Genomic DNA, 23680 nt, shown 5'->3' on the forward strand with positions numbered 1-23680 from the left:
TATCCATATCTGAATACGTTTTCGAGAAAACTGAAGATTTATGTAGAACGCATGCATTCGTGCATACGCTAGGAATGTAAATACGGCAGTTCATGAAGAAATATATTATCCTATTGCAATCAGAAATTCGAATACTAAACAAATATTCTTGTTTCTCCAACATGTGTTGTAATTAATTCAAATTCAGATCGACAGCAAATACTTCGATTGCTTCTCTTATCAGATTATACATAATGCCAATACGTAAACATATGTTTCTACGTGTCTAAACAGATCAAAAATGTAAATATCAAAATTTCTTATGGCAGAGTATTACCTTCTGGACAGGTCAAATTAAAAAACTCAGCAGTACAAATAATTGATTAATTACGAGTTGGCTATTATGTCATTCGTTTAATACTTCTATTTAAGTTAATTTTTATAAACACTAACATTGACATTGACACTGACATTATAAGCATTAACTATCTAAAGGCGTACATGTAAGTCCAATAAATACTACAAAGATAATGTACGTCCACAATCCGTGTTTACCGTAAGTAGAACCAGTAAATGATAGACACGTTCAGCCAACACGTTAAAAACTACGCATAAAAGGGTATTCTCTAACTAAACTCTCTGAACAACAAAATCAATCGTGAAACAATTATGTGTAATCGCTGGAAAAGATTGACTACAACAACAACAGTTCTTCGATAAAATGTCAATTTAAATATAACATACCTGTAGAACAACTCTTCGTAAAACTAAGTGGAACTATTTACAAAATTTCATCGATTAGTAAACAAGTGTAGTTTTATTAGACACGATTCTTTTTATTACACTCTACCTACATATCATGTACAAAAATTGTTCAAATTGACAAGATGATATGTTCCGTAATAAAGAGACTAACGAAATTCATATAAAAATAATAGTCGACCAACAATTCCACGATCATCAACACATGTTACATCATCTTTCATTTCTTCCCTTTCTTTTCGCTGGACTTTTCACAGACTGGACTTTGTGCCTCTTTATTATCGGACTGCTTCTCGTTTAAACTTAGGAAATGTGTCAAATGGAGAATGGAAATAACGCTTGATATGTATGACGCAACATCCTCTTTCTTCACTGTTTTCAATTGTGCCGCGACCGAATGGTACACGCGATTCGCTGTCTTCGCCGATAACTGACCAATCGTTTGTACGGCGTGCAAAACTTTATTCTCGTCGGCGGATACGGGCGCTGCAAAAAAGAATTTTTCACATTCAACATACATTTCCATTCATGAATATTAAAAGACCAATCGGATATGAAGCAAATGTAACAATGCATTATGAAATTAGTGAACGTCTGAAGTAAACATTCTTTAGAGGATATTAAAGTACGATGAACGACACATGCTAATGGACAGTTTATTACTGTTGTTAAACAAGTTTTATTAACTTGGCTTAACACATTTGCATCATGTAGACTAGATGTCCTAATATTTATGAACGATAGTGTGTACATTTAATTTCTTGATAAATACAGGGTGTTGGAAAAGTCACTATACATTTCCATGCTGCACGTGGACTGTCGAAAAGGTAATGAGACTGTTTTTGTAAAATCTTTTTTACATTAAGGTTTTAACAATGAGGATTACATTCTTCAAAATTATTAATTTCAGAGGTGACAAACCGATGGAGATGTTCCTCCAATTCCTCGAAGTAATGTTCGAATTTTTTATTAATTTTAAATAATTCCAAATGTACGAGAATGATTTTTAATTTCTGTTCATACAAAAAGGTAACAAAGATTACATTCTGATGAACAAAACCGATAGGGTCTGTTTGTAATTTCCTTTGAATCTCGAAACTCTCATTTACAATGAATACAGCCTGACAAGGAATTTATATTTGACTGTAACGAACTGATGATTATTAAATAATGACTCACTAAGATAATGATTCATAATCGTTTTGTGTCTAAGTCACTATCCAAGTCACTATCCAAGTCATTCATCAGGTGAAAATGATTCATTCCAATGATATTCAAATAATGACAACCTCATTGTTTTCGGAAGAATCCACTTTACATTGCTTTTGTCTATTTATACGATATATACATAACGTATGTTAAACATGAATAATAGAATTATAGTTGATAACTAGTCAATGATAAATGATCAATTTATTTTTGATACTAGTTTATTTTTTATTTATTTAACCATTTCTTCAATGTTTAATGAAGAATATTATTAAATGGTTACCCACGAAATGTCTTTATTCAATCTTACCTGGTGTATTCTCTTCGCCCTCAACCGGTGGGAAATAACGATCTAATAAAGCATTAATCAGAACACTCGTGTTGTCCACGCCTTGTACAGCCATATTACCATACGGTGTGTTCAACAATTCGTTAGCCTTCGTAATACTGATTTCCTTAAGGGAAGACGCTTGCTGCGTCGCAGATTCTTTCGCGGCGTTCAATTTGTCCATTGTTGGTTGCAGCGAACTGCTCATCACTGCCTTAGCTGCATCGTAAATCTGTAAAAAAAAAAAAGAAAAGAAAATAACAAGTTATATTCATGTCTGTTCATTCCATTTATATGTCCATGTAACGGTAAACTTGGAATTTATACAACGTCTCGGTAAAATTCTGTCAGCTTTCGAAAATAACGCTGCATCGTGGAAGAATTTATCTGAGACAAACATGTTATTACATCTAGATGCAAAAGAATTATACATCGAGCTTGTTAATGCTGAAGCAAATATTTTTTTAATCCATTACTCTATTTTAGTTGAAAGATAGATTTATTATTTGTTGATTGTAAACCGTGATTCTCCAACAAGTTATTGTCAGATGTTGGAAAATTTTACGTCCAACGGGACATTTTATCAAGGAAAGTTCAGGAACTTCGGGTTGGTCACAGACAATGACCTCTCTTTTTCTGGACTAGGAAAAACCCGTGAGACAATAATCCGTACAAAGGTATCCCCGCCGTCATATCCTCAAGTAGGTATTTACATTCACGTGATATACATATAGAACAGTTATACAACTTAGAGATTTTCCAATCTATTTTCTTTTATCACTAGCATATGTAATGTTTTTTATAGAATTCAAGAAATGTATACTTTGTACTCCGTACGAATGTCAAGAAGCACACTAAATCAACATACATTTATATCTGTTTTTAGATGCATACACAGATTTCTTTTACACGATCTATAAAAACATCCAATTTTCTTTTTGCGCGATTTTGTTTGATCTAACACGGTCTTCATTTAATTTTAATTCCAAGTGGAAATACTTTTTCCTACAAATTGTTCGTAATTACAAACATTTATTTAAAACAAATGCAAAATAAATGGGTAAAAAATATATTTTCTTAATCGAAATAAATTTTATTCGGTACCCTTGTGTCTCTACTGTAAGTATCCACAAAGCTCATTTTGATGAGTTTGTTAGTTCAATAGTTACGATTTATTGAAGAAAGATTGATCCTAAATTTCAAACAGTTGTAAAATCAACAATTTTTAAAATTTTCAGAAATCCTTCGAGATACGTTTATATATCGCTAAAAACTAAAACATATCGAAATTTGAACAAAATCCGAAATGCTGCTCCAAAAAGTGTCCGATTCCCGTGGAATGACCCAAATACTATTGAAACTTAAAAAACCGTAATTTCTCGCAAATACACCTATAACTTTTTTACGCCTATCTATTAGAAGATTTCAAGACGAATTCGGTAAGTGTCATAAAATAACATGTGTTACTCTTTTTTTAATTGAATTTTTGAAAGAAACTTGAAGGTGACCTTGAAAAATCATGAAAAAAAAGAATTGACAAAAAATTTGCCATAATCACGTTAAAGCTCTCTTAAAACCATGCTATACCTGATAAAAACATTTTCGATCGGACTGCTAATAACAGAGTAATCTCTACTGATCACGATTCGTGGTTCACCCTGTATATTTCTCTGATATTTCGTGTAAGTAGGTTTCAAAATTACCTGTTGAGGTGGTTGTTTCATCATCGGTACCTTCTGTTCAACTATGTTCAAACCTTCGCATAATTTCTGGTCAACAGCCGTTATCTGTCCCTCGAACTTCTTCGCCAGAGGCGCGGTAAGAGGGATAGCCGTGGCAGTCGCATACTGAAGTCCAGCTTCGGCTTGTGTGAGCGCCCAGTTAATTAAATGATGCGAGTCTTTCAAATACGAATACGTGGATCCCGTTTTCTCGATCGCCGAGTGGACAACAGGAATGTTTTTCACGCGATCAATTACTTCGAGATGCGGCGCGGTTTCGGACGGGACGTTGCTTTTGTCTTTGGCTTCCGCCATGTTTCCTGAAAACGAGAAACATCGTAACAACGTTAATATGTATTTGCAATGTGTAACTGTTCGATAATTTAGCATGAAGTTATTCTATACAAATTGCGTGCACAACACAACTGACGAATTAACATATGAAAAATAAAATCAGTATTTGAGCAGAGCGTTACACAACGAAATAAAAAGGTGGTGATCTCTGACTTCCAGTTTAAAACTATTCCTATGTTTTTGTTTCCTAATATCAAAATAAAAAGGACTCTCTCTGCAGAACTTTTGTATATTTAATACTTGCATAATTGCAATTTTATCTGTTGCCACGTGTTATATCATGCTGTATCATGAGATCGAAAGTTCAACAGACTGATAAATTAACAGCGTCAAATACCACGATTGTTTGATAGCATGTGTGAGAAATAAAACAATTTAACTCAGGACTCGTGCACAAAATATAAACGAATACTGACATTTAAAAATAATAAGAGTAATAATGATATTAGAATGCGAGTGCAGATTTGAAATTGAGTATTTTCTATAGAAATATTTATAATTCTAATGAAAGCTTAATAAAAAAAAAAGTGCCATTTTTGTACAAGTGCTGAGGCGTATACCAGAAGCAGTGTGTAAGAGCGGAGAATTGTGAATGAATAAGACAACGTTCGATCATGGTAGCATACATAGTATGTTATGTACTCAACTTGTCACGAGATTATTAGTGTAATTCATGATAGATCCGCTGCTTGAAAAAAACAATCGATTAAAGTTATCTGTGTCTAGACTTCCGACAAATAATGATGAAATGTAATTGAATATCACATGTTAGTGATTTTATGAGTGAATAATATTGCCATATGCGCGTTGCATATACACATTTACAAAATTAATACGCTCGTTACAGAATTAGTACATTGTTAAAATGTTATTCGTGTGATACTCCTATTAACATAATACTGTTTGTCCTCTGTCCATATGCTTAACACGTTAAGTAATATAAGCGTCCACTATTTTATTCAAATTTGACATCAGGTTCGCTATTCGTTGAAATATTGTCTAAATTAATGAAAATTCAAGAGTTAAGTCATACGTTTCGTGGTATGTTACAAAACGGAGTAAATCCCACTCTCTTCCGCTGTTGGATTATCGATTTTTATCATGAAACATTCAATCCATCTATCAAGTACGTCACACAACGTTATACGACGTATCGCTGAAGATTTTTTATACAGAACCATGGGAACTAAAAAGAAATCAGTTTTAAAATATTTTTATATTACCTGTACTCTAACCCCCTCCCCTTAACATGTATTTAAAGAAAACATATACGATGTATTACATACATAGTTCTATTTCTTCGTACGGGTATCATTAATTATTATTACTAATTTTTACTTGTTATTAACGATTGCACTCCAAAAGAGTTTACCTCCCAAATATTACATTTGAACAACTATAAAAACAATTAAGTAGACACATTAAATAAATAAGTAATTTATCAGTACGTTTAAATACATTTATCACCATTTCATTTAAAAGAATGAAAAAAATATCTAAAAAAATACACGAATGGAATAATATTAATTAAGGGAGACTGTGGTAATGAATAAATACCTACATATAAGAGGATAAAAGATACATTCGTATAAATTAGAAGTATGCTGAGTCAATCGATCGAACGAAAGTTACATTTCTAATGAATTTATATCGTTATATACTCACAGAGTTTGATGCAACAGTTTGCAGAATGCGGTAACGGGAGCACAGTTTCACTCACTGACTCGTACGATAGATTCAACGACACTGATGATATATCTACGCAGAAAGATGTAAGTAGAGGGGATCGAGCAGTGGAAAATTCTACATTATATATCAAGTGGAAATACTATTATAAAATATTTTGATCAATCAATTACTCCTATTATATCGATAAACATCAATTTTATATAATTGCAGATTAAACATTTAAAGATTTTTGTTGAATACTTAAAGAAGACGTTTTTGACAATAATTTTGTATGTTACGATCCGCGATAAATATTGTTTACAGCAATAAATAAATGATTGGTTAATTCATGAATAACTTTCATTGTGATCATTAACAAATTACTAAATAGGAATTAAATAGCAACAATAATAAGGCAACTTAAAGTGAATAATAATTGTTTAGTTTACTAATCATTGTTACGTGCCATGTACTAATGTTAATAGCTAATTGTGTTGGACCAATATACATAAATGTTTAAACTGGGAAATGAAAGTTATTGACGACTCGACCTAATGACTTAATAATGAAAGACTCGTTATAAATTCAGTATATATTTCAGTATGTATTACGAAAACACAATTAAATATCACATACGGAATTAAAGAGTAATAATAATAGGAATAAGGAAACGATTGTAGTTATTAACGTGCGATATCTTTGACGAAATGATTCAGTTGTCTCAAAACCTAATCCTAATATTTATATTTTTGTGAACAGAAACACTGCTTCAACATCTGTTACAATTAATAATTTGTTTTAATGTATAAATTATAGCTCACTTTAAACTATCGCATAATTTATGGATACAGCAAGTAAACTGTGAATCACGATAGGAAATTATTTAGTATAATTTTTAATGCATTTTTAAAATGTACATTTCATTAATACTTTGTGTAGATTGAAAATTAAATATTGTATTACATTTGGAATTAGACTTACCATCTGGAAAGCAAGAATTAAAGGTAAAGTCATATACAAAAGAAATGATCGACCCAAAATAAGAAAATCTATTGGAAACAGAATAACTGTATTTTAAATCAAATATAAGATTTTTACGCAGAAATCGAGCACATCGAAGGCACTTTATTTTGCGTCTACATCAGTGAACACCGCATGCGCTCCTGAGCAATGGCACGTATACACGTATCCTATAATACGTATGTATTACTGGACTCTGACGTGGACTTCACTGCGTCATTTTCCTTTCTTTATAAAACTCGCAGAAATCTTCTAAATTAATGCAATATTGTCATCATTCTAAAAATCGTGATATGGCAGTTTTTCGTTTCGATATTGCTGCCATCGTATTTTGTATCGTAACGTCGTTATTAGTTAATGCTTGAAAATGAAAATATTTCAGAATTGAAGTATTTTCGAAAATTACATATTTCGAATTTATATATTATTGATATACAAATTATATATTTTCGAAATTCACTTTTCGAATAAGTCATATACATAAACTTAAGTTGTTTACATAAACTTTTCAAATAGACAGCCGTCGTGAGAACGTTTTTTGATTTTTGTAATAAAAATTTAGAACCGCACTTTAATATAGTCATGTTTAGTATTTTCTTTGTCATTTGAAATTCTGGAAACAAACAATCATTATATCGGTTTGCTAACAAACTTAAATTTATTTTATTCGGGTATACTCTACATATACAAAACGTTATAAAACTAGTCTATAGTTTTATGCTATTTACATGTGACAAATGCATAAACGGTTTAGTAAAAAATAAAAAAAATATCTTCGTTGCTGAGATGATATTATAAAAAAGAATAAACTATGGATGTTTGTAGAGTGCTGTACAAAAATGAGAATTAAAAACAGATTTATTCCCAGCATTAAGGGATATATTTGAGTATTATTATCCTAGATATAAAATAGTGCAATCATTTTTACGATCAAACAGTTGAGATGCATTTTTTCTTTGCGACTTATTTTTCCTCGGACAATTAATGCAAAATACAGGGCAAATGTTACTGTTTCATAAAGAATTTTTCATGCAAAAACTTTCAACTCCACTTTTGTATTTCTATATATATTCACGTATAAAAATCGTAGTAAGCTTTTAAGTCCAAAACATTTTCCAAGACGTATTATAATTAAAGGATGAAGTTGATAAAAACAGTAAAGAGTAACAGAACATATTTAAAAAGAAGATTCAAAACTAAAAATAAAATCAACGAAAACATATTCTTACTCGAGACATTAATATACCGAGACATTAGTTGTCTTTCTTTTCGGTCTTCGCTTCATTCGTCTGCGACGTGTGAGCTTGGACTTTTTCATTTATCGCGTGCAGATATTGCGTAAGATGTAGAAACTGAAGCAATGAACTGATGTATGACTTTAAATTGTCCGTAGAGATAGTTCCCATGTGTTGTACTATGTTCGAGTACACGCGTCTCGCGGCTTTATTCGATAAACGTCCGACAGTTTGTAACGTGTGGAGAAGTTTATCCTCTTCATCTGAGGTTATGACTGAAATTCAAGGAGAATATTATTATTAGGGTTTTTTCAACTAACTAATACGATCAGTTATCGATTATTGTCTATAAGTGATACCGAAATATTTCATAAAATATTATATGGTTGCAAAATATTTCGATCAATATTGATGAAAAATAATGTACACGTGGACCTACCTATTGACTGTTCGTCTCCCGTCGCGGGAAAATATTTATCGATCAACTTGTCGACGAGATCAGCTGTATTATCCAAACCTTTGACAGCTGCGCTGCCATATTGCGTTCCCAAGATCTGATTCGCCTTGTTCCAACTCTTATCCCTCAAATTAGAGGCCTGCATGATTATCAGATCGTTTACGTGCGAAATGCTCACAACGGCCGGATGAACGGTCTGGATCGCCAACATGTACGCGTTTTCTAAAATCTGAAGTAATGAAGAATATTTGAAGGATCGATTCATTGTATTAATAACAATTTCATTTTGTATTGATAATTAACGAAACGTTCTATAGCGAATAAAACGAACAGAATTATCGTAACAAAACGAATTTCCTAATCAACAAAATATCGTGATTATTCAATCGAATAAATTACTTTATACTATTTTTACTAGTTACAAAAAAATAAATAAAAATCATAAATAAATCAAAACACTTGAAATTAAAAGTATTTCATTCTTAGATAACAAATAAAAATATTTAGTTACCAAAAATAATTAAAAATATTAAATTGTTAAAAATATTTTGTTAGCCAACATATTTATGTATTTTATACGTTTCGGATTGATGACAAACATTTCCAATTTTCTAAGAAGGTAGGAAATTCTATATAATATATATAAAAATGTATTATTCCTAACCTGCTCAGGTTTCTCTTTGACCATCGGAACTTTTTCTTCGATTTTGTCAAGACCAAGGCACAACGTGTGGTCGACAAAGTGTATGGGGTTCTCGAGTTTCTTGGCGATGGGTGCTGCAAGGGGCACAGCTTGTCTCGTCACAGTGCTTATAGACGTTTCCGCCGTGGTTAGAGCCCAGTGCACCAACTGATTACAATCTTTCACGCGGGAGTACGTCTCAGCCGATTTACTGAGGGCCCTTTCGACCACCGGAAGTCCCAAAACGCGATGAAAGACCTCGAAGTGAGGCAGCTGTGCAACTTCGGTCGTCATTCTCGCACGATTTTATGGAATCCAAAATGATTCGAAATTCTAAAAATATATATTTATCTTGTACAGAAAGTGCTCCAGAGATGATCTCCGTAATTGTTTGTTATTTCGAAACATATATCGTATATACTGTATTCTAGATCGAAACAACTGTTTCAAAAAGCTGGTATTATAAAATGGAGTTATACAGCTTTTATGAGTTACAAAATCAAGTCCCAAAATTTATATTCATTTCATCAATCATAGACTAACTGTTAGACCTAAAATAGCTGTAAAATGGGCGTCTTCAAGGCGTGATGTGCTATTTAGGTACGTACCAAAGAAATGTCATTGTTATTATTACTTTCGATACAGTCATCTAGCTGTAGTAGAAATTAATCTTGAGGTTCATAATTCGAGTATACTTATAATACAATGTCGAAGAATAGTACATAATAACAATTATCAGCCTTTGGAAATACTAGACTAATTTACTAAAATTCTGATTAATTCGTAATTTCTGTACGAATTGATCTTTTTCGAATAGAGAAAATCGTCAAAATATGTTTGCAAGAATTCTATTTATCTTTTTTTCACACGCCTAAAATTTTGGAGTACTCACTGTCGACAACTGAAATAAATCGTTTCTGTTTTCGTTCAAATTACAAATTACACTTGATTTACTGGATACAAATGATTAGACAAATTTTACGGTTAATTGAAACATCAATATCTGCTTTAGTAAGATTTCAGAGCAGAACAACGGCAAACATGGAGAACGAATAAACGTACCGGCGATAACGCGAGGGTCAACGGACTAAATGGATATAAGATACACATACATGTATCCGCTATATATAAACCCGTTACTTTCTCAGCTTTCACTAAAATCCTGATTTTCCTCGAGCCTTTACGCGATAGAACCGGCAGACAGACAATTATAGCTCGGCGCGTTTGAAATCGAAAGTTGTTACGAGCTGTCTCAAAACAAAGCGACTTTCTTTTCCGCGCACACCTTGTCAATTACCTACATTTCATTCCACTGAAACTCTACCAATTCACTATACCAATTCACTATACCTCTTATCGCCACTTGTATCATTCCTTATCATTCACCTAAATCCTCCATAAACAACTATGTTCAAATATATAAAAAAAAAAGCAAAAAAAAAAAAACGCAAACCCAGTATACGATAAATAAAAAGACAGAAAAAATAGCCTATTATAGACTATACAACGTAAATTTAATCACTTTGAGCGAATTTAAATGTGTAACGACCATAAACGTTCAAAACAATCGACCCATAGGCAAGTATCTACACGCAAGGTCTCTATTCTGACCTTGAGACCACGCCTAGAACCCGTAATTAGTTACACACGATCCAAATTTAGGTGGCCGGTGGTTATTATCGAATAAAATTATTTCGACGCGACAAAGATTACACTTACGCGTATTTTTTTCGTTTTGTTCCACTCTGTCGGTGTTCTATGCTACTCCCACACGTGTGTTCCGACGCGTTCGAAAACTCAAGTACAAATACACGTTGGACGAAGGTTCCATCAATACTTATAACCTAGTCTCCGCCTGCGCGTTGCGGCTCCGACGAATCGACCAATGGTGATCGAGCAGCGGCATCCGTCCCGGGCATTCAAACATGTGCCACGATGCTTCAAAGTCCGTTTAGTCGAGTGTTCGTGGATGGCGTTATCGGCGTTTGTGAATGGCCACTGTCACGGCGTAAAGGCAGAACGAAAATTCCCCCCCAATGACTTCGTAATCCGTGTCCCATCCACTTACCGAAGGGACTTTGTACGATCTGATTTCATTAACTGCATCGAACACACGTTTCGAAAGTAGTAAATTATACCCAGATATTTATGCTAATTCGTACTTGTTCTGGAATGAGTTTCTGAAAGCAGGATGTGCAATGGTATGTTTATCGTGTTAATGGTAAGACTAAGAAGAATGGAATGCATAGTTAATGATATTGTATACTATTTTAATATGTGTTATGTATAATATAAAATGTATAATTATGTGAAAGTTGATATGTATTCCTACAGAGGCACGTTTATCGATTTTGTAAGAGTGAAATAGAAAATCTGAAATCCGTTACTTTGACGGGTGTGATGATTCTAGTGTTACATTTTTTTTGTGATTCTTTTTATTTTGTTCGGTTATAGCTATCATGAAATTTGTAGTTCTGGTAGGCGTATCAGTGAGTAATCTGCTATCTTTTTAATAAAATAGCAATGTAGATTAAATTGAATATTTGTTCTCCATCCCTGTGCTTCGTAAATATAGCGTGGCAAACTTTTGGAATGTTCAACTCATAGGCACTCACGAAGCTCATGGTCATCGGTTTGTTAGTTCAACAGTTATGATTTATTAAAAGAAGGTTGATATTGTATTTTAAACAGCTGTAAAATCAAGAATTTAAAAAATTGTCAAAAATCCTTCGAGATACGTTTATATATCGCTAAATACTACAACATATCCAAGTATCAACAAAATCCGAAAAGTTACTGCAAAAAGTATTCGATTTCGCGTGGAATGACCCTATAATTTTTATTATTTTATATTTGTATTATACCAACACTGTAATAGAAGTGATGAACAATTTCTTTTACCTGAAACTGATGTAACAGCTGACCCGAAATTGTTACATAAATATTTAAATTGATGACATAGGGACTCATACTCGCGCAAGAATGTAAATTTTCATCTAGCTCTCCAGGATTATGTATTTTACAAAATTACAGGATGATAAAGGTCAAAGGAGAAAACGAGAATGGAGGTTCGCATGCAGGTATTCGTATTCTATCGTGCACACAAAAACGCGGCGAATCTAAGAATATGAAATCTAAATACATACAGTAAGACGAGCACGACTGTGACTCCAGACATTACACTTTATCAACTCTTCGAAAAGATCAAATCGTCGCAATTTTGCGGTTCTAGCGATAATTCAAGGCTATCTGTCTAAAGTCTAGACTTCAGAAACAGGAAAAACTAGATTTCTAGAACGGAGTACATTGGCCTGTATTAATCATTCGCAACTTTGCTGTCTCCTAACTTTGTCCCGCGAGAGAAAAATTAATTCTGTTTACGGAATTTTTTCAATCGAATAAAAGCTTGAACAGAGTTGCATTAGAATGTGTAGTCACTAATATAATATCAATAATCGACACTGTTTTTATTGATACTATTATTACAGTTATAACTCTAATCTATTTATGATAGAAAAATTATGATAGTTAAATTATATCTACCGGGATATATCTAAATTTAATATTTCATTTGACAAACTATTGTTTTATAACTGTTGAATTCAGAAAATTTCAAATGGCGTTGGGTCGCGAAATCCTTAACGTAATACATGTGCTGAATCATCTTTGTGTGAGTATTCGAGAAGGAAGGGCAAACTATCGCAAATTGTATCTTTATTGACAGAGATGAGTCATACGGAAGATACAAGAAGATGGCAGTTTGCTTCGGTTTGCTGTGTCGAGTCTGAGCTTTTTCTAATGTCGACTATTAATTTTCTACATACTATCGTATGTAGCTGGAGCTCATATGGAGCTTTATACTTTTTATCAATTTTACCAATTTAATTTAAGTACTTAATATTTTAAACTACTTTAAAATATTGAAATGGAAACAAGATTTACAAATTAGTGGAAAAAACAAAAACTTTTTTCCTTATTGTAAAAAAAATTTAATTTATTTTTAATACCTGAGCAAAAATTGAAAAGATTTATTTATTTTTTCATGAAAATATCATTTTTTGTAATTAAATAAGAAGTGATTAAGTTCTAAGTGTCAACTACAGTTCCATAAGGCTCGTGTTAAAAAGAGATTTTTATAACGTTTTTTTTTTCAATAATTTTATCGTTGACCTCGCGATTTTTTGATAGTGTGATTAAAAATGTTCTGTTAATTTTGGAACCAAATTTATAATTATAAAAAATTTGTGTGAGCCACCTTAAATTTTTAAGTAATGGACTTGTCCACTGAAATAGGGGAATAAGTATAGATATAGGGAAAATGAAATGGGAAAAACCCACACGTTACGTGGGTTATTTCGTGTAGGCTTTTTTCTCCGTGAGCAGAAATAACTACGGCCATGTTATTTTCCACCTGAAGCTCTCGAATATTTTGTAATCATACCATGTCCCCGTTGGACCTACGGTCGACGACACCCAGAAACTACTGATTCAAGAACAGTCTGATAACAAAATGATTTAGAATTCGAGAAATTATTTGCTTCGATGTCAAAGATAAATAGAAAAATAGATGTAATAGAAAACGTATTACCGTGGTTTACACCGTACGAACATACTATATATCGATACTTTTACGATTATACGATAAGCACCTGGTTTTTTTAATATATCCTATTGATAGAATGTTTATTATCATGACGGACTATCCGTCGAAAAATTCAGTGGCCTTTGTACACACACCGTGAGACGAATAAATAGTATCTTTATCAGTGCACATAAAGGTGACTTCGCTGATTTTATTCATCGTTCTAGAGCGATGGAAGTAGTATCACTTTAAAAATAATCGTAAATTATTTATAAAAAGCACGTACTCTATTGTATAGCTCTATACGTTATTTCGTTGCATGGGAAAAGTAACCTTGACATTAAAAGAATATTATTGTTCCCAAAGGATTAAGGAAGAGTACTTTTGTGCTTGTCTTTGTGCATTGTCTGTGTAGCTGTTAATACAAGAATGGATGCTGCATTTTGCAATAATAACTGTTTTTAAACCTTTGTGTGTATATCTTCTACGTGTAAAATTGTTTTATATCATAAAAATAATATTTTAACAATTGTAACGTATCAACCATAAAAAAATCTAACATAATTTAATTATCTAAAAATGAAGCATATCAACGCTCTGTATATGAACAGAAATGAGAACTCTACTTTGTTACGGAGTTGTTTAGCCCGTAATTGAAAATTATAAACTTAATAAAACTTAATGAAACTCAGAAGAAACAGGAGGACCAGATCCTCTTGGCGGTATTATAAGGAATAAAAAAGAAATCTTTATTTCTACACTTCCTTCCTTCGAATTATTACATAATATACACCAAAAGTAAACAATATTCACTAAAAATTAAACGTGAGAACTGAAAGCTAGCATGACACTAGTATACTGTGTCATCGATAGAATAATATCAATTACACTGTTCGACAAATTAAACCTTCTTTTCTGATATATAATATCCACTAGACGATTTTTATAGAGTTTCTTGTCCCGACCACGAATCTGGAAACAGAATTGCTCTATCACCCTCATGTGTAGCAAATTGGTACAAGATAAAAAAACTTTTCGTAAATATAGGCTCTTTTTTAAACTTCGATGACCATTTATGACCATCCAAAACCACAAAATTTAATAACTATATACACGGATATATCCAGGAAACTCTTCCCTATCGTTTAAGTCTAAATGGAACGATCAAGGGTTATTAGTTTTCACGCAATACAGTAATGTCTCGATGAGTGGCAAGGCGCAAAGGTTTTTCAGCCCCTTATAAATTTATTTTTTGCACGAAACCTAGCCTCTGCTTAGCTTCTGTTTACTCTGTTTTGATTGGTTCTAAAAGGGAAACCACCAGTGATGGAAATAACACCGTTGTTCGTGTGGCATTCATCGAGAAATAACTGTAAGTCTCTTTTCCCCTAAAATCATGGGTTTTTACAAAAACTCAAATTTTTCAAAAACTAATGGCGCCAGAACAATTCTGCTTCCAGATTCGTGTTTGGGAAGAAAAACTCTACAAGGACCATCCAGTGGATATCGCAGATCAAAATTCGTATTGAACAGAGTTAATAATTGACCGCGGGAACACGAAACACCGTACTGGTTTTTAATTCCGGTAATTTCGTATTGAGATCATTCTGATTGTCATTTGGCATTGAAACGAGAATACAAAAAGAAAGCTGACGCGGATCGTCTGTTAAGTGCTGCTTCGTTACTCGATACCATTCACGGGCGGATTGGAAGACACCGACATGTGGTTATTATGGTTCTGCTGATGACTCTGAACGTGTGTTACTTTACACGCATTTGGTCGACCGGCTAGGAAAGCTGCTAACTGCCCCTACGAAAGGATTTTCAAGACGTAGTTATGATTAAACAAAAATCAATGGAATTATACTGTAGAATCCTTCTATTGTTTGATCAATTATTGTTTGATCCTTAACTTGGATAATAGAAAAAAGTCTTTGTGGATTTAAAATTTACTTAATTCGTGTATTAGGTGTACCAATAAATAGTCCATTACCTAGTTTTAATCATTAGATGATATATATTTCGAAGTAAAAATGTCTTCATCACTTTTCCCTCATTGTCATTGAAAATAGTATAGAATGTTGAAAAGTCATGGTTAAAGTAAATGAAGCAGTACATACGCCTATCTTCGATAAATAATATTGATTTCTTCAAGAAATAATGGATCACTTATTGGTACACTTAATAGTATGCAATCAAATCTACAGTTTATTGTGATCATCGAACTAACTGCTAGATTTACTAATTTTCCTGTTGCATTTCATTTTAAGAATTTTCCAAAATTTTCACGAATTCTGATTGCTTAGGAACCATTATTTTAGAGTAAATAGGTTATTTCAAAAAGTTTGGCGTATTTTTTAATAAAGTAAATATAACATATACAAGCAAATACATTTATGAACGATAGCGTATTTTGGAATCGACTAAAGTAACTGTACTGCTCGTGTCCAACTTATTAATAAAATTACGCGAACAATCATTTTCAGGAATTAATATTAACTTCCACATACCAATAAATGATTCGTAGTTGAATTGAGCCTCCGTACAGCCGAGCGTATCACAGACATTCTTCTTTTCGCTGCGTTCTTCTTACCAATGACCGGCACCATCTTGAAAAACCCGCGAAGAATAATCGAGTTCATACAAACAGTTTTGACTATCGGTTAAAAGTAAACGGTGCAATAATTCTGACTATAAAGACCTTTAATGTGGCGTCTGCAACTTCGAGCAATTGGTGCGACACTCGAACGAGAATCCGGCCAAGATCGCGCGGCGTTCTTCTTGCTAATGTCGCTGTGCCGTTCACAAGATGGACGATACGACGCGCGGATTCACGCGTCAATAAAACCAACAACTGTTCCAGAGTGGCTGGTCGAGCTTGGTTTTCCGGTTCCGGTAAACTCAACGTCGCCCATAACTCCTTTGCCTTCTGATATGCTAATTTTGGGTCTGTTGCCAGCTGCAACGCATTAACTTTCTTTATTCCCGCATGAAATAACAATAATTTTTAACTTTTGTATATTTTACGACATTGTAATATTTAAAGTTTGCACAGTAGAATGTAAGTAAATTGACATATGGATATTAAGAAAAATTGATTAATAATAGACGTAACTAAATAGACAATTAAATTCTGCTGACAAGGGAACATAATGCCAAAATATACCAGACGATGACCGATTTTTATGCGACTTCGTTAGAAAATAATTCCCATGAAAATATTTTACACGTTTTTTTTCCTTAGGTATTATTGTCCATTGAATTGGTGAGAACAGTGCTCAAAGTTAGGGGTGCGGAATATATTTGATCGATTATCTAGGAAGTTATTAGGGGTAGGAAAGTTGTTTAAATGGCAATATTGCGTGCTGTTCGATGGGGGATCCAGCTATGTTGTTAGATTCCTGAAAAGTCTATATCGTAATCCATCTAATAATATTATTAAATATACTATACTATACAGCTGAATTTTTTAAAAACACACAATATTGTTATGTAAGCTATTTATCTACCTCTAGTAGCTTTCGAGATGTTCGACCAAATTTATTTCACACCCCTAACTTTGAGGGCTGTTTTCGCCACTGTAACACGGATAATGGCAACTAAAAAAAAAGACGTGTTAAATATTACATCTTCAAGATCAGTATTTTTTAACGAAACAGCATCACAATCGGTGACTGTAACTTCGGTATGCTCCCTTGTAGGAATTGATAGGCGTTGTTGATCAGTGAACAGTAAGCTTGATGTATTTATAGCGTCTGTAAATCTATAAAATAAAACTACAATATATAAAAATCTTGACAACAGAATTATTAATTCTTGCTACTATTTTTCTTTCAGTACACAATAAAATCTGTAGTATACTTATTCGTGCTGTGTATCGATTTCGTGCAACAGTGGAGGTTCGGTTGCAAAAACTTGTTTTCGAACGAAGATTTACTAATGGATTTCTTTAATGTTTTGCCTGCGTGTTTATTAATTTTTATTAATTTTACTTTCATGACGGACGTTACTTACCAATTCTGCAACGTATAAAAGTACATGAATGCATTCTGTTCCTTGCTCTTTAAGAGCACGAGCCTCTGCTAATGTGCGGCGTGTTAATCTCTTTTGTAGCTTTCTCGATAATCTGGCACCGTGTTTGATAGTGCGTGTGGTTTTACTAATAGCTTCGGTGGTGTTGACATCTGGAACATTATTTTCGTTCAATATTTTTTTCATATTCTACGTTACCTAGATTGAAATGTTTCGTAAAACATTTTCTTTTTTTAAAAAGACAACACTACAATCATGCATATACTCACGGTATTAAAAAGATTTTGGAAATTGATTTGCATTGAAAGAACGATTATATTATAAGTGGATCAAGAGTAATGGTAAGCAAATTCTTAATAACCTAAAATAGAGCAATTTTAGGACTACATAATATTATCGGTACATTGCGAATGTTTATGTAAATATAAATTTTCTAGGCTTAATTTATAAAAGAAAATGGAATTAAATAAAAGTCCATTTACTGTATCAAGATTCCCAATGAACTCTAAATAAAATACGAATCGCATTAAACTTTATTAAAGTCTTTATTGTAATAGCCATCGAAAGCATTAGTGATATAAGTCAATGAATATGCTTTTGAGATATTTAGAGAATTCGACAAGTTTTTGTTTTACCCCAATTATTTTTACTGCTTCCATAATCCCCTTGGGTCTTTTATGTCCAGACCTATTTTTTTATCTTATAGGCTTCCAAAAAATCAGAAAAATTCAGGGACACGTCCCAGAGTTTCTACTACATAATCTCTAATAGTTCTTAAAGTTGAATGTTGAAAGGTTTTTTTAACAACAAACCCTTCGTTTCGGAGATATTTGAGCGTGAAATTTCTCTTGTGCCATAAAAGATCCAGGGGGTTACAGAGGGTTAGATGATATATTCAAGACTTGTTGTCGATATATTTGAATGTTAATTAAAATTCATAAAAAAAAGTGACTTACCCCCATTAATGCCTTCAAGAACTCAATTGTATATATCATTAACCTAGCAGACTGAATATAATGAAAAATTATAATTTCCAGGTAATTTCTGCTCTCTAAAACAATTCAGGCAATAATCGCGAACGAAACACTTACCACTACCATCTACTTTGTCGGCGTCATCGTCGGGCAAATAACGATCAACATATTTATCCGCAACGGTCAGTGCATTGTCCAATCTATCCGCAGCAACATTCGCAGCATGGCTACCTATCTGCTTCACGCTTCCGGCCCGCATCAGAACCGGCCTAACGATTTTATTGTTCACGTATTCCTTCGCGTTCCAGTACATCTTAATAATATAGAAAATAAATTGTACACTTGGAATGAATGAAAAATAAACGCTTTACGAGACAATTATTGTTTCCTGTATGAGTGAATTTCGTTTAAGAAAAATAACCTTTTACCTAATCTCTGCCTCTCTCTGTCCTAGAATTAATATGTTGTATTATTTCTATAAATATCAATTACTGTATTTTTCTAAGCATAATTAAAGAACCCCAATTAATACCTATATTTATTATTAGAAGTTTGTAGGATTTTGTGTTTCTTAAAATAGTAATTTTGCACGGAATAGGTGCTCATTTAAAGTTTTTCGATATTGACAGTAGTTTTTGAAATTTAATTTTTCTAAATAATCTTTTACCTGGGTAAATTAGTGAATCTTAATGATCACACGAGAACAATCAACCTTTGTGCACTGTTCAGTATGAATTTTACCTCAAACAACATTCCAATAATTATCTTAAGATTAACTTTAGTTTTAATACATAATTATCTATTGGATTTTTATGTAATAATTAGACTCGAACTGTACACAAGGGTTAAAGGAAAATAAAAATGAGGCGATCTATCTTGTTACGCAACAAACACAATTAAGATTCAACTTAAGCTCCCGTAAGTATCTTCCTACAATTATAACAATTTTTAGATAAATAGACAGAAAAATGAAAAATCATTATGAAATGATTTCAATCACAAATTACGAGTTACTCCTTTTTGATAGGTTAAAGTATACGATATCTAGTGTGACTATTTCTTAAATCTGTTAAAAATTATAAATATTTTCAATTACTCGCTCCAACTTAAACCAAAATACTGAATGATTTTCAATGATGAATATTTGAAAATCTCAAAGGATACATTTAGCTTTCCATGTGCATACATCTAAATATTTGTATGCACAGACACGTGAAATAATCTCACACATGGACGCATGATATGAACTTACAAGATGAGGAGGTAGATTAAAGGCAGGCACTCTTTGCTCAACGATGTCGATACCTTTACAGAGCAGCTGATCGATCGTCGTGATGGGGCCGTTTAACGCATAAATGGCCGGTTTCGCGGACGCTGTCGCGATCGCCAATGACTGTTCAGCGGTACCCAAACTCCAAGTCATTAAAGAGTTCGAACGCTAAACATTGAAAGTTTTATTAGATATCGCGCAGACCCAACACGTTTTATGTGGGTATATAGATAACTATAAGAACAAGTTATCGATGCCTAGATTTGAAATAAATATTACCGAAACGGAAATAGGAACTAACATTGATTTTACTATTATTTTAGGCATGTTAACTGAAATAATATTAACTATGTGAATAAAAAAATTAATTTAATACAATGCATTATTCTGTGTTGATGGTAACTTATTAGGTAATAATACAAACTTATTTGTTGAATAGAAAACCCGCACGAACTTTTGCCGAGACCTAATACAGTGTCCAAAACAATTAAATTATCATGCAGTGTACTCCCTGTACTCATCGTTGTGACGTGTAATCTTCGAAAATTTTTTTATATAAATCTAACTAGATGTTAATGGTGTTAGTAATGTATGGAAAGGATATCAATTTATTAATCGTTTCCTATTCCTTGACGAGTACAACAGGACCACCTACATTGGCGATCAACCCCTTACATTATAACATGGAAATATTATTTTTTTCGTATTAATATTTAACTTTTAGAATAAATGTACATTTACGATATGTAGAAAATTCCGTCTGCTTCTGGGAAACTATTAACAATAAAGTAATTCTCGTCAAGAAAATTGTACGGCAAGGGGTTAACACTTTTGACCAGTGTATTATTTTGTAATTTCTTCAGTGTATAACATAACGTGTCAACAGACAGCTGTTGTTAACCTTCTGTCTCTTGTAGTTAAAAAGATGAAAGCATTTTCAAGGTAGTAAGAGTTTACGAAAGTGAAAGGTGAGAGAAAGTGATGCGATTCATGGAAAAGTCAGAATACACACGAAACATCTGCATGACTAGTTCTTACCTTTATCCTGTCGTACACATTACTAGCAATGTGTATACCGTTCTCGACGATCGGAATACTTGAAATTCTGGCGACAGAATCGAAACGCGGCAAACTAGTGTACCGCCTCTTCACGTTTTCTCGTGCCATTTACACATAAAACGCTGGAAAAATGTCAGTATCGTTAATTATAAAAAATTATTTACACTGTCGAACAATTATTAAGACTATTATTAAATCGTAAAAAGAAATTAACATAATGAAGAGATAAATAGTTAAATTCGAAAATTTTTCTAAATAAATTATAATTAACTATTTCTTCATCACGCGTAGAAGATTTGAGCAGACTGTGGACTTGTTCATGCAAATACAAATTTTTATAAGTTTCTATTTATATTTTTTCCCTGAAAACTTATTCCGTAGAAATATGAATTTATATAGACAACCACGGTCTAGCTATAAATCATTTTCTTTAAATCTACACGTTAATAAATATTCCTAATATTCGATGGAAAAAGTTACAGAGGGCAAGTCTGGGGTAGATAGTCTGGCATATTTATATTGTTGCAAGAAAATACAGATCGCGTCGTAGCTACAGAAAACTTTATCTGCAGACATAAAGAGTACATTATGTACATAGTGCACGCTTTATCGCAAATAAAGTCAATTAATCAGAAAGTCTAGCTATTCGAAGTATAAAGTACAACCAATGTTGCGAGTTTCGTATGAAATACAGATAATTTATTTAATTGAACCGACAGAAGACACAACATAATTGAGTCATAACACAATCTATGTACAACCTTATTAAGGACGAGTTGTAAACTATGAGGGAGATACATATTTTTATGTCTCGAACAAGCTATAAAGATATATGAAAGTATATTTTCTTATATCATTAAAGAATTACGTATGTAATAAATAATGTAACAAGCACAATAAACTACAGCTGACATATATGTAAAATAAAATTACCTAAGTACACATTAAACTAAAAATATAGGTAGATATAAAATTCAGTTCACGTTAAAATATACGTTATCGATTTATGTGTATGGTCATTTATAATATTCATTTCATATAATTATTGAATCCTTGTATCCAGGCATTGAAATGTTCGCAATATTTTGTCGCGTATTTGTGATATATTTGTCAATACTTTAAACTTTTTCTTTATGTTACATATAAAAACCTTAACGAAATCATGCAAAAATAATGGTCGACATATTCAAGTTGATATTGTGTCTTTGTTTCACTTTATCGACGGGTAAGTAATTGAACTGTTTCTATAATACAACAGAGAACGTTACAAAAAATCGGAGAAAAAGAAAATTCAACTGCTCAATGTTATTTAACCGTGATTATTATTTTGACAAGCGTGATAACTTACGTCAATAATACAACACTTTCCGAACCAGTTGACTGTCTTCGACAAAATTCATGACTAATTACAAACGATAATGGCCACGTCACGCTTACTTTCTTCCTACACGAAAACATTGGCAAATATAAACTATATCAGATAAATTTAATGAATTATAATACATTACTAAGTCATGTCTAAATAGTCGTGAAAATTGTTGCGTACATTTTCTATCTAGTATACACAGGCAACCGTGTGTCAGTCGATAAAAAAAAACACTTTTTTTTATATAAGTTTTTTACGTTGCTTCGACATCAAAGACTCGTACGTTACTATTTCATTGGCAGGCTGTTTGGTGGCTAACATTTAAAAAAGGAAACTGTAGGAAGAAATTGATAACAAAGGTCATTTTGCAAAACGAGTGTGCGTAAGTACATGTACCAGAACAGACAAAAACATGTTGATCATGCAATCAGAGAAGCAAGGAAGGTATCTCTGCTGGAGGATTTCCGGTTGGTGAAATGCCATTTAACGATACGTATTCTACCAAGTTTAGATCAGTCACCAGAGAAACCTGTTATATTCAACCCACTGTGGTAGTGCCAACAATCTGTTTTACGTCGATTAATACTAACATCGATCCTTTCATCAAAACTTTTCCCCCGGAATCTTCTAAACCGGTCTTAAGGCAACAGTTCCCATTCATGTTGACATACACATAGGTACAGTGGGTAACAAAAGTATTCGCACACCCTCTAAAACAGAGCAACTTTTTGAAAATTGGTCCAAATGATTTAAGTGCGTTCATGAAATTAGGAACACTAGTTTACGTTTAATTAAACTTTAAAAATTAGGAACACTATTTAATTAAAGCGCGAGTCTGCCGGCGAATTTCCCGCGGTATACTCGCGCTCTGATTGGTCGAGGTTTTTCGTTAATATCTCGTTAACAAAGCCTCGGATAACATTGTTGCTAAAGAAAAAGTTGTTTCAAATCACCCCAGGAACCCCTCATTTCCGGCAGTCGA

At 32.8% G+C, this 23680-nt stretch overlaps 3 protein-coding genes across 6 annotated transcripts; all 3 read right to left on the reverse strand.

The window, feature by feature from the left end:
* Window positions 1–777: 777 nt before the first annotated feature.
* Window positions 778–6090, reverse strand: LOC107187495 (lipid storage droplets surface-binding protein 2-like). Of its 4 annotated transcripts, none has more exons than XM_015575612.1 (4): window positions 6019–6090; window positions 3982–4319; window positions 2261–2510; window positions 778–1227 (listed from the first exon to the last, which is right to left on the reverse strand). In XM_015575612.1, exons 2-4 carry the CDS (start codon window positions 4312–4314, stop codon window positions 962–964), a joined length of 849 nt encoding a protein of 282 aa, XP_015431098.1. In that variant the 5' UTR covers window positions 4315–4319; window positions 6019–6090; the 3' UTR covers window positions 778–961. The 4 variants fall into 4 exon arrangements, with proteins under 4 accessions (XP_015431098.1, XP_015431099.1, XP_015431097.1 ...); XM_015575613.1 differs by lacking the exon at window positions 6019–6090 and adding an exon at window positions 5387–5472; XM_015575611.1 differs by lacking the exon at window positions 6019–6090 and adding an exon at window positions 5001–5032.
* Window positions 6091–7684: 1594 nt separating this feature from the next.
* Window positions 7685–11211, reverse strand: LOC107187497 (lipid storage droplets surface-binding protein 2-like). Its single transcript, XM_015575614.1, has 4 exons — window positions 11135–11211; window positions 9398–9748; window positions 8716–8962; window positions 7685–8551 (listed from the first exon to the last, which is right to left on the reverse strand). The coding sequence occupies exons 2-4, from the start codon at window positions 9707–9709 to the stop codon at window positions 8295–8297; spliced, it is 816 nt and encodes a 271-aa protein (XP_015431100.1). The 5' UTR covers window positions 9710–9748; window positions 11135–11211; the 3' UTR covers window positions 7685–8294.
* A 4453-nt stretch (window positions 11212–15664) lies between these two features.
* Window positions 15665–21440, reverse strand: LOC107187536 (lipid storage droplets surface-binding protein 1). The gene is made up of 7 exons (XM_015575659.1): window positions 21312–21440; window positions 20256–20441; window positions 19106–19316; window positions 18012–18163; window positions 16699–16956; window positions 16508–16606; window positions 15665–15807 (listed from the first exon to the last, which is right to left on the reverse strand). The coding sequence occupies exons 1-7, from the start codon at window positions 21438–21440 to the stop codon at window positions 15679–15681; spliced, it is 1164 nt and encodes a 387-aa protein (XP_015431145.1). The 3' UTR covers window positions 15665–15678.
* Window positions 21441–23680: the final 2240 nt, after the last annotated feature.

This window comes from Dufourea novaeangliae, unplaced genomic scaffold (assembly GCF_001272555.1).
Source record: "Dufourea novaeangliae isolate 0120121106 unplaced genomic scaffold, ASM127255v1 scaffold89, whole genome shotgun sequence".
NCBI lineage: Eukaryota > Metazoa > Arthropoda > Insecta > Hymenoptera > Halictidae > Dufourea > Dufourea novaeangliae.